Below are 12,533 nucleotides of genomic sequence, written 5' to 3'. Positions count from 1 at the left end.
GTCCCTTTCCTATTTTTCTTTTCCCTGTTTATAGATAGCACTTTAGAGCTAACAATGCCCTAACAATGTTGTGTCCTAGTAAACCTGAACTTCACACGCTTCCTACAGGCACTGAGGATAAAGGTCTCATTCATATAGGATCTAATATAGCTACATTTTATGTTCATGTGGGATTGGCCATCCATGGGTACTGTGGATCCTTAAGCATATACAACTCTTACACCTGACCCCAAAATTGGAGGGAAGAGGCAAGAAAAAACTGAAATGGAACAAGGGGGTAGGTCAAAGCAGTAAGGCTAGTTTCAAGCTCCGTTGCATTCTTTCGCTTACCATAGCTGTACATGCCTGGATTCCCCTCTGACCACTGCAAGATGAGAGGAGTAACTATTTTAGTGATAGATGATTTTTATAACCTTATTAAATCTACAGTGAAGGGAAGAATATGGAAAGAGAGCACAAAAAAAGCCTATTATCCCTAGTCCATGTTGAAGTAGTAATTAACTGTCTTCCTTTTAGTCTTGGGGAAAAGAAAATCTGCCCCATGTTACTAATGGTTGAAAGTTTTCCTGCTAAGGAGAATCATTTTGATTGGCACTGCTAAACCCTTTTCCCCATGTATCCATCCAGAGGATATTGAAGACCTTATGTCTATATTAGCGATGTAAATAATGTGAGAGAAAAGGTTGAACATGTAAACCAAATACCGACCATAACAAATTCTTTATCAGAGACTCAAGCAGCCAGTCCTTCTCAAAACATTGTAGTAGCTGAAAGACTTTTCAATCCCCATTACATTAGCACATCTCCCTGCCTTTCTGCACCTTAATTTTCCTGGCACTGATGTCATGTTCAGAACCATTAATAAGCAAGTGATTGCATTTTTAGTGAAGCATACACTAATCATTCAAAAGTGTTGTTAAGCCATTAGTAGATTTATCTTCCTTTTCCTGTAATTTCATCTCCAAATATGTGGGAAGATTTTGGGGGTCAAGGTTTTGAGGTGACTGTTACTGGCATAGTACTTGGAACCATATTCTTCCTGTCAAAATAAAGCCTTGTCCCCTGAGTTTACTAGGGTTTTACTGATGCCTCATCTGAAAGATAACAACTCTATTTTCAGTCAGGTCTAGAACTGGGCATCTGTGAGATTGCTCTTCTATGAATTATCATTTTATTTTATTTTCGTTGTATTAGAGGACAACTGTGGTTACACATTAAATTTTTATTAGTCTTGAATAAATAATACATTCACAAGTTCAACTCCCAAAGACAAAGAATGTATGGGAAAAGTTTTCTCATCCCTGTTCCTTCTCCTCTATACCAGCAAACACTGTTCTTAGTTTCTTTTGTTTTCTGCCCAAGAAAATCAATGCATTTATAAGAAAATAATAAATGCATAATCTTTTTTCCCTTTTTATGCAAATAATTGCATATCATACATAATGTTTGTATCAGTCTGGGTTCAGTTGGGAAAGTAACCACATGAATATTATGGAATAAAAGACTTATTATAGGTATGAAACCTTGTACAATTGTATATGAAGCTGAAGAAGTAAAAGTCTGAAAAGAGAGCTTGGAAGATGGGAGAAAAGTGACCAGTTCTTAAGTAGTGGCATAGGTGGACAAATCAAAGCTTGCCAAAGAACCTAGAAATTCAGATGCATCCAACTATTAGGATAAGGAGGATTAGCAAAAGAGGGCTGATAGAGAAATCCCAAGGACAGTATTATCAAATAGAACTTTCTGTGATGATGAAAATGTTCTATTTCCTCATTGTCCAATATGGTAGTCATTAGTCACATGTGGCTATTGAGTACTTAAAATGTGACTAGTGTGACTGAGGAACTAAATTTTTGTACCTTGTACAGAAATGTGCGTCAACCTTACCTGTCTGGGATTCATATTCCTCACCTATAAATTGGGGGCACCAGCCTTACTTGTGCTGTTAATTGTGAGAAGAGAGAACATGGGATAATACATATGATACTATTTTGTTAACTATAGATAATTTATACCTTCTTAAGGGATTGACTTTTTGAAAGGGCTTGAAGGAGAAATATAAATATTGGTATAGTAGAAGCATTATAACTCAGCTCCAGGACTGGGGGTTAGGAGACATGGTCTCTGCCACTTCACTATGACGTTCTAAACAAGTTAATACTTTCTAGAGTGCAGTTTCCTCTTCTGGTAACTTTGGAAAGTGTAAAACTGTATGCACATGTGAGCTGCAACTTTAGTGCAAAAAAGACCTTGTTGATGTACTTGACTTCTAGAACTCAAAGTGTTCTTGCCTTTGTCTATTCCCGTTAATGCAGCAAACATTTACTGAAGTGTGCAAGAGACTGTGCTAGGTACTATATCCCATGTTACTATATCAACTCACCTCCAATCCAATTTGCTACCCTTACTTGAATTTTTAATTGATTTAATTTCTGTGATAACTGTACTAAAGGACATTTTTTAAGAATATTTGAAATATATAGCTAATTCTGATTATGGCCTTTTTTGATTTAGGAGAGGGCTGAACTTACGCTATACCTAACAAAATGTCACATTAAGGCTAATATCCTAAAACAAAAACTTTCTTCTGGTGTTTTTTTAAAAAAAAATGACAGCTGAAATCAACTTAGTTTTTGATTAGGTTCTCAAAACATAATTTTTAGATTTCTAGAAACACACACTACTCAGGAAAGAGGATATTGAATCAAAGAATTTAATCCATTATTTTTTCCAATCATTCTTGTAACTTCATGACCTTTAGACCATGATATTGAGGTCCATACAGCTCTCTTATATCTTTTCCCAACAGGAAATAAATAAAAGCTGGTATGCTAGGGGGAAAGTATATGGGAGCTAATATTATTAGGATTATGGTGTCTTTATTTATACCTTTGCATTTACAAATTTGAAATATTGTATAGGTTTTCAAGTGTTACTAAAGGGAAAAAATGGTCAGTTAAAATGGCAAGGCCACCAATAGAGATCAGCATTTCAATACACATAATCAGTTTATCTCTAAACATGTCTTCTAGTTTTTAACATATTGTCTTAAATTTTGTATCCTTATTTAATGAAGATCATTGTTACTATTTGTAGCTTCATGTGTAGCATTTAAACTTACAATAATGATGGTGAATGTTGGTTTCAATTTTCAAGTTGCCCAAATATGAATATACTTTCTAGGATTTGTAGCTACCTCCATTTAAAAAAAGAACTATTATTTCCCTTCATTTTCTCACTGAAAACGGGATCCCTATAGTGAATGAATCTGCCTTGTTCTTACTATCTGATAGCCCCAGGAATAGCAATTCTTTACTTAAGGCATGCATTTAAAAAAATAAATAAATAACCTCTTTCTTTCAGACCTCTTAAGCCATGAAAATGCAGCCACGCTGAACGATGTAAAGACCCTAGTCCAGCAGCTATACACAACACTGTGCATCGAGCAGCACCAGCTAAACAAGGAAAGGGAGCTTATCGAAAGATTAGAGGATCTCAGAGAGCAACTGGCACCCCTGGAAAAGGTACAAACTGAAATCTCAGACTTTTCACTGATGTTTTTGCAGTGTAAAAGCATATATGTTTGCTTATTTTTACCTCCACATATGTTTGCTATTTAATGTAATTGAACTGTGTCAATCAAACTAGTTTTGGGGACTGAATCATAAAAAGTTCCAATCCAAGTTAAGAAAGGACTTAAAAAGAAATAGTTTGGAGCCTTGATAGTGAGCTTGGAGCTTTATGGTCTAAATGTCTGCCCTTACCCAGATTTACCACCATTGCAACAAAGATTGAAATAACTGTTGACCAAGAAAGGTTCTGAGTACAGTGGGTAGTGATTTTAGTCAAGTTAATTAGGTAGAGTATTATATATCTGTTAAAATGACTATGAAGCGCTAGTATGCTATAGAAAACTATTCATATTATTTTATGGAAACTAAATTATAAAAAGTATGCATATTAGTGTATACTGTGATCCAATTTTAAATGTATTATGCTCATATTTTTACATGTTTATGTATCTTAAAGATATACATATATAAAGAAAAATATGCTAATTAGTAGTAGGATTATGATTGATTTTTCTTCTTTACACTTATCTGAATGTTTTAGAGTGAGTATGTGTCATTCTTATTTTTTAATGATACAAATATCTCCATATTAAGAAATTAGATTGTAAGAGATTAACAAAAGGCACAAATTATCTTTATATTGTGATTTTTCTAATTTCTCTAAAAATAATCAACACATATCCCAAGGTTGTTCTAAGTTTAAGACCATTAGAAAGTTGTGATAAATTAAACTCTGAGGAACTGTTGTGAAGAGAGATGAGATTTAAATTTGGTATTTTCAAAATGTAAAGCATTTTTTCAAATACCAGCTATAATGAAATAATTATCATCCTGTATTAATATTTACTATCTGCCAGGAATTATGCTAAGTATTTTACCTGTATTGTGTTAATCCTCAGAACAACTCAATAATGGAGTTGACGGTAATTTGCAGTCAGGGCCTAAACTCTTCCTGTCTGCATCCAGAGTCCATGGTCTGACTCACCGTGGTGGCCTGCCCCCTAGGAGGCCCCTCATATAAAATAGATTAAATTTTATATGTGATGGTAAGAGAACATGTGCGTGCTTTCATTTCTCTCTTCTCAAAGAAAGTAATCTTGTAGTTGAATGAAGAGCTGTTGAAACTAATTCACTTCTATAGTTTCACTATATTTTCAGCCACTTCTAGCATGAAATATGAAAAACCATGTCCTAAAAAATATATTACTCCTTTTAAATATTTTATTCAGTGAGAACTATAGGTACTGTTTAGGAAGACAAGCTGTATTTTATAGAATTGAGACTAACTTGTATCTTGGTTATGAGCCCTGATTCTTTAGTGAACATAAAACAGTTTAAATAAGAACAATTTTAAATTGATTCTATTCAAAGCACTTTACAAATGACCAGTCATGTGCACCCCACAGGTACGAATCGAGATTAGCAGAAAAGCTGAGAAGAGGACCACTTTGGTGCTATGGGGTGGACTTGCCTACATGGCCACGCAGTTTGGCATTTTGGCCCGGCTTACCTGGTGGGAATATTCCTGGGACATTATGGAGCCAGTCACCTATTTCATCACTTATGGAAGTGCCATGGCAATGTATGCATATTTTGTAGTAACACGCCAGGTAAGAGTTCCTCTTCAAGTAACTTTTTATGAAATAGTAATGAAGCTTTGCTTGTCAAAGTAGTTCTTTTTTCTCTCATATTCTTTCTAAGGCCAGTTTCCTGTAAGTACTCATTTATGTGTAGGTGCACATATATCCCAGTTATGTATCAGGCACTATTTTAGATGCTACAGAAAAATAGATATGAGATACAGTGTCTGCCCTCGTGAAGCTGAGTATAAAGAAAGCCATATAAACAATTACATTCAGAAAAATATGTTACAGTAAGTTATAGAATAAGAGGGCAAATGAGGAGAGTGGTCTGTAGGATAACTTGTTCAGCTAAGTTGGCTTGGCTTTTTATAAAGTACTATGTAATTAATTTAACAGTCAAATGGAGCAGTCCCAAGCTTTTTTATTTTGATTTTTTTAAATTCTTGGAATAGAGAATTGGTAATCCCTAATCAAATAGTTACACTAAACTCTGGGGTACTTTTAAGTATATTAAACAAATACATGGGTTTTTGTTCTTTTTACTTCATGGAAGAGAGACAAAAATTAGATATAGAATCATTTTATACTCCTGGCCTATTCTTTATCAACCAAGGCTCATTTATTAAATATCTTTATCTTTCTCTGGCTGGGTGGCTCAGTTAGTTGGAGTGCCATCCAGTACACCAAAATGTTGCAGGTTCCATCCCTGGTTAGGGCACATAACTAGATTATGAGTTCAATCCGCATGTACAGGAGGCAACTGATCAATGCTTTTCTCCCTCTCCCCCCTCCTTTCTCTCTGAAATCAATCAAAATGTATCCCCAGGTGAGGATTTAATAAATAAATAAATATCTGTAGCTAGAACTAATTTTTGTCGCCAGTCTTATGTTTTTAGTAGCTTGGAAATCCAGAATGTCACTTTAAGAGGTAGGAGGTATATTTTTTTAAGTATATTTTATTGATTATGCTACTACAGTTTTCCTATTTTTTTCCTCCCCTTTATCCCCCTCTGCCTGGTGCCCCCATTCCCTCCAGCATTCCCTGCCCTCCACCCCCGCTTAGTTATGTCTATGGGTCGTACATAGAAGTTCTTCGGCTTCTCCATTGCCTATACTATTCTTAACCTCCCCGTCTGTTTTGTACCTACCAATTATGCTTCTTTTTCCCTGTATCTTTTTCCCCCATACTCCCCCCCGCTGCTGATAACCCTCTATATGACCTCCATTTCTGTGATTCTGTTCCTGTTCTAGTTGTTTGCTTAGTTTGTTTTTGTTCTTTTTTTTTTTTTAGGTTCAGTTGTTGATAGTTGTAAGTTTGTTAATCATTTTACTCTTCATAGTTTTGATTTTTTTTCTTAGATACATTTCTTTAACATTTCATATAATAAGGGCTTGGTGATGATGAAATCCTTTAACTTGACCTTATCTGAGAAGCACTTTATCTGCCCTTCCATTCTAAATGATAGCTTTGCTAGAGTAATCTTTGTGGTAGGTCCTTGCTTTTCACGACTTTGAATACTTCTTTCCAGCCTCTTCTTGCCTTCAAGGTTTCTTTGGAAAAATCAGCTGACAGTCTTATTGGAACTCCTTTGTACGTAACTCTTTCCTTTTCTCTTGATGCTTTTAAGATTCTCTCCTTATTTTTAATCTTTGGCAATTAGGATCTTTCTTGGTGTGTTCCTCTTTGGTTCCAACTTGTTTGGGACCCTCTAGACTTCCTGGACTTGTATGTCTATTTCCTTCACCATATTAGGGAAATTTTCCTTCATTATTTTTTAAGTAAGTTTTCAATTTCTTGCTTTTCCCCTTCTCCTTCTAGCACCCCTATAATTTGGATGTTGGGACGTTTAAAGTTGTGCCAGAGGTTCTTAAGCATCTCTTCATTTTTTTGAATTCTTCCTTCTTCACTTTGTTCTAGTTGAATGCTTATTTCTTCCTTCAGTTCCAAATTGTTGATTTGAGTCCTGGTTTCCTTACCTTCATTGTTGGTTCTCTGTATATTTTCCTTTATTTCACTTTATATAGCCTTCACTTCTTCCTTTATTTTGCAGCCATACTCAGTCATTTCTTGAGCATCCTGATTACCAGTGTTTTGAACTCTGCATCTGATAGGTTGGTTATCTCCTCATTGCTTAGTTCTTTTTCTGAAGTTTTGATCTGTTCTTTCTTTTGGGCCATATTTCTTTGTCTCAGCACATCTGTTACATTGTAAGGGACAGAGGCTTGGGTATTCACCAGGGTGGGGCAACCCACTTCGCGGTGTCGTTGCGCTGTATGTGAGGGAGGGGTCAGAGAAGGAACAGTGTCTCTTGCTTGGTCTTACCCAGCTTTCTATCACTTCTGCTGCTTTCCAGATGTGAATCATGCCCTTTCAGGTGCTGCCCTGGTGCTGAATCCCAGTTGGGTGTACTTGTGTACAGTCTAGGACCCGGTGGTCCCTTCCAACCAACTCTCCTGTGAGACCAGCAGTTTTTCCTGCCACTGCAACCCTCACAGGTTATTACAGCCAGAGGTTCTGACGCTTTATTTCCTGGCACTGGAACCCTGGGTTGTGTGGTATGTCTCGCTCCCCGCAGTTGTTCCTCCCAGTTTATTTGCACGTGAATGTGGGACTGCCCGGTCTGGCCACCTCACTTGCCTGGTCCGCCAGAATCACCTTGTTGTACATCTCTCTGCCCTCGCTGCCTGTCTCCCCACCTCCTACCAGCCTGGATGAATGTTTCTTCTTTAACTCCTTGGTTGTTGGACTTCCAGACAGTTTGATTTTCTGGCTGTTCTGGTTGTTTTTTGTTTTTAAATTGGTTGTTATCCTTGTTTTGGTTGTGTGAGGAAGTGGAGCTTATCTACCTAATTCTCCGTCTTGGCCAGAAGCCAGTATGAGGTATTTATTATCACTTGTTATATATCTGATACCACCACAGATCCGACCTCCCTTAAATTAAAAAAAAAAAAATTGGAATAGGTTAGACATATGAGAAACTATTTGTATTTTCTTAAGAAATAGAAACTGAGAATTTTTTCTTTTATATTTTTATGTGGCTGCTATTGAACATAGGCATTTTGCTTCTGTTGTTATACCAGTGGTCATAAGCCTATATATGTGTAGGAAAATTAAAAACCAAGAACATTATTTAACCTTTCTGGTCCTCCCAAACTTGTGTATTAGAGACGAGAGTCAGTAAACTGTCCATGTCTGCCATCGTTCACTCATAGTCTCTAGCATCTAGTCCCATGTCTGGCTCATACCAGTTACTCTGTGTGAACAGAAATTAATAGCCAGAGCTTTGGACAGGGCTTACATACATCTGTCTCTGTGTGTTTCTTTCCCTCACCTCTTACCCTTCTTTCTTCCTCCCTGGTCCCTCTTCCTTATTCTGTCTTTTCTCTCCACCTTGTAGGAAGTCTGTCCATAAAGTATCCAGCCATGTAAGAGGAAAAAAATAGAGACATGTATTGAAGAAGATATAAGAAAGAAACATTGTACGTAGAACAGTGATGTCTCAGTCTTTTCAAAATAGACACCTTGGGACCTCACACAATTCTCCCCATCACCATCAGCTGCCCCGTTTTTTTCCGGAATCTCATACATGGTCTGAAATCTCTTCACTTTGAAAGGTGATTTTAGTTTTAGGAAAAGCCAGAAGTAACAGGGCACCAAATCTGGGCTGTAAGGGGGCTGAGTGCCTAGGTGATTTGAAGTTTTGCAATAAAACTGCACCAAACATGATACACGAGCGGTCATACTGTCATGATAAAGCTGCCAATCACCAGTTGCCCATAGCTGCAGCCTTTTGAATCATCCAAATAGTTTCTGCAGAGGGTGTTCAAGCTTAACACAAAATTCGATGCAGATTTGTTGGCCTACTTGCTCAATCTCTTTGAATGTAACAGCCACACAGAACACATGCTCATTCAGCAGCATCTATCACCCCCACTGACTAGTACAGTGAAGTCATCATTGTTCACACATGCACGTTCCAATCCACTCTCCTTGGCTGCCACGATACATTGATGGTGCACAAGCCATTCTCATTGTATTAACAGTAGTTGGACTTTTTCCAGACAGATCTCAGATACACACCCCTTTAATGGGTTCTTTTTAATGTATTGATGGAAGTCCAAACTTCTTAGCTTTCTGTTGTGTTCAACCCCTCTGTGTATGTACTGTTTGCTCTAAACATATCAAATTATATTTTTTAAGCTTTTATTTATTTTTAGAGAGAGGGGCAGGTGGAGAAAGAGAGCAAGGGAAACATTGATTGGTTGCCTCTCACACGCCCCCACCAAGGGACCTAGCCCACAACCCAGGCCTGTGCCCTGACAGTAAATCAAACTGGCAGCCTTTTGGTTTGTGGGATGACGCCAACACCAGTCAGTGCTCAAATTATATTCTTTATTCCCCGCCCAAATATCCCAGTTACCTACAGCCAACCTCACATTCTGCTGTGAATTCCTGTAAGCACATTGTGCCTCTCATTTCCCTAACCCTTTGCTATCTCATATTATAATTATTCATATATAATGTCTTTTCCCTTATACTACATTATATCTTTTGAGGCTAGACATTTAGTTTCTTTCAATATTTATTTCCTAGCACAATGCCATATATCTTTTAATAGCCTACCTGTCCTACTAGTTAAATGTTGTACTTCTGTGATTCCCAAAGCACTTTTGCTGCCCTCAAGTGACAAATTGCAAAATAGCAATTATAAATAACATAGTCATAGTTATTTGTGAATAACAAAAGTTGACCAAATAAAATATAGATTCTTGTATTAAATATTCTTTTCAGTATTCATATCCATAATTAACAGCCATGAAGCAAAATGCTTAACATCATTTAAACTCTTCTAAACTCCTGTTACAATGAGATACTGCTTTTGCTAGCAAACTAAATATATCCCAATAGTATATTAAGTTCCAAAGAATCTTTATAAGATGACAAGTTCCTTAAAATCAAGTATCCATAAAGTCAAATGGGATATTAAATTTTACTGATTAATATTTCAGTATCAATTTCTGTTATGAAAAAAAATTAGCCTGACAATAAAAATTGCCATTCTGAGCTACTTCAGCAAGCATGCGGACCACCCATCCAACACCCTAGCCCATGCCTTTTTATCAAAGAGGGTATTGCCCCCACAAGGGAGAAAATTGGTTCTTGGGAGTAAAACATCTTAGATGTTTATAATATATAAACAGATATACAGTGTATCTGTAGTCGTAAACCTTCTTGGGGGATGAAGGGTAATCCGAAAAAATATTTTAAAAGGCTAATTAGGGGGACAATAATGAAAAATAAATAAACACTGATCTAGCCTTTAATATCCTTTGTCATCTCAATTCCAACAACCATCATTTATATTCTCCTCCAGCAAACCACTTTAATGACTATTCCGGGCCTTCTTTCCTGGAACTACCCTACTTTTAATATGAATTAGCATGCTAACTTCTGACCACAATTTATTTTCTATCTAGTCCTTTTGTTCACTCACTTTCTGCTTTGACTTCATCCAGATCTTTAGGCTCCTGTTACCTCTTTTTACTGGCACCTTCCTCATGTGTTGCTTTCTTTTCTGTCAAACTTAGACCCTATTGCCATTCTCTTCTTGGTATCTTATAATCCTTACCCCAGTGTCTTTCCACCATATGTACTCTATAAATTCCTAGTTTTGGATGAATCTAGCCATTTATCCTATATCCAGGCTACTGAACATTGCTAGAGAAAAATCATGTAATAGTGTGGATTTCCTTCCCCCACATCTCCACAGTAGTTATTCTGAGATTTCATATTAAACTCCCCATGCCACCCTTAACGTTATCTCCTACTTCTAGAAAATCGAGGTAACAAATATAAGCTTTCTAATTCCTAAATCTGTAAGTTTAACAATATTTGCACCTACTGTCGTACTATTTACTTCAAGCTTAAATAAAAGGTGGCATTTTCCTGTTCAGGGCTAGCTTCTCTACCTGTTTTTAGTCCCACCCTCCACACCCTCTTTCAGTATCTTACTCCAGTTTATTTTTTGTGTTCCCTGTGTAGTCAACCAAACTTTCCTTCTCTGAATTTCTTCCCTTTCTAACCAAGCCTTGCGCTGAGTGTAGTATATACTTGCTTGTAAATGCTTATTGTCCAAAAGAGGGAGCATAGAATATATATGAACAAATTTAGTTTGTGTGTACAATTATATTCTAAGCAAAGATGGGTGAATAGCCTAGTATCAGCAATTGAGATGAAAGTAGAGGGCTTTCCCTCAAGTTTTTAATCTGACAGTTATCCCTTCAGTCAGTATTAATTGATTCAGACTTGAATTCTATCCATTTTCCAAAGGCTTTCTAGTACCATTAGCTACGACTTACCCATTATCTATCATCATCAATAATTAAACATTTACTTCTGCTTCTAGTATGGCATACTAGGTAATCAGACCAATACTCCCATTAGGAAAAATTAGAATAATTAGACCAAACATAAAACACATCTGCCTGTGGACACCTGAGAGCTAACAAGATAGAAAAAATTACCAGGCAAGGACCTAAAGAAGTAGAGTCCCAGGAAAATGAACTGATGTTAAGTGTGCTTATTTCTATGAATATTTACACTAATTGAGGAGGATAAAGCTGAGAGGCCAAGAAGCTGAGCCATATTTGATACTCTAGAAGGACCAAAGCCATAGAATTGGTGTCCCCAGATTGCTAAAGTAGGTGAAACATTTTTTAATTGAATTAAGGGGGGGAGGGAGGTGAAATACAGAGAGAAAGAAACATCGATTTTTTAGTTCCACTTATTTATGCATTCATTAGTTGATTCTTGTATGTGCCCTGACTGGGGATCGAACCTGAAACCCTGGCATATTGGGACAATGCTCTAACTAATTGAACTTCTGCAGGCTACCATTATAGAATAAGGACAAATCTGTTTTAGGTTCTTTCAGAGACTAACTCATCTTCAGTCATCTCAATCCCATAATTAGATTGAGGTAATCCTAGAATTCTGGTAATCCCAGAGCACCAGTGTTCACAAGTTCCAGGCAGGAACAAACATAAATCATCCCTGAGCAGAGAAGTTAAGAAAAAGATAAAAGATGTAAAGATTGGAAAGAAAAAAAACTGATGTTATTCATAGATTTTATACATTTAAAAAAATACAAAAACATGTAAATGTTAATTGGTTTGAATACTTATGTGAATTTCATAAGGTTACTGGATACAAGGTCAATATAAATAAATAAATTGCTTGTCTATATGCCAGTAATAGTTAGAAAATGAAACTTCATAAAAGATGAAACTTCAAATGACTTTTTTGCTATTCAATAATTTTTTTAATTTTTCAAATACAGTTGACATACAATTCTATACTAGTTTCAGGTAAACACCC

General features: G+C 36.4%; 1 protein-coding gene across 3 annotated transcripts in view; it reads left to right on the top strand.

Moving 5' to 3' along the window:
* The window catches only part of MCU (mitochondrial calcium uniporter), a 214,315-nt gene that overhangs the window by 191,947 nt on the left and 9,835 nt on the right, over positions 1 to 12,533 (top strand). For all 3 annotated transcript variants that reach the window (XM_054572630.1, XM_054572629.1, XM_054572631.1), the window contains exons 5-6: positions 3,364 to 3,524; positions 4,979 to 5,182. In XM_054572630.1, the coding sequence (XP_054428605.1) occupies positions 3,364 to 3,524; positions 4,979 to 5,182 (365 nt within the window). The remainder of the gene's footprint in view (positions 1 to 3,363; positions 3,525 to 4,978; positions 5,183 to 12,533) is intronic.

The sequence above is a fragment of the Pteronotus mesoamericanus genome, unplaced genomic scaffold, assembly GCF_021234165.1.
Source record: "Pteronotus mesoamericanus isolate MK-2021 breed Mesoamerican mustached bat unplaced genomic scaffold, CSHL_Meso_final contig_24, whole genome shotgun sequence".
Classification (NCBI taxonomy): domain Eukaryota; kingdom Metazoa; phylum Chordata; class Mammalia; order Chiroptera; family Mormoopidae; genus Pteronotus; species Pteronotus mesoamericanus.
Note: the sequence above shows the minus strand (reverse complement) of the source record. Positions and strands in the feature narration are given on the sequence as shown.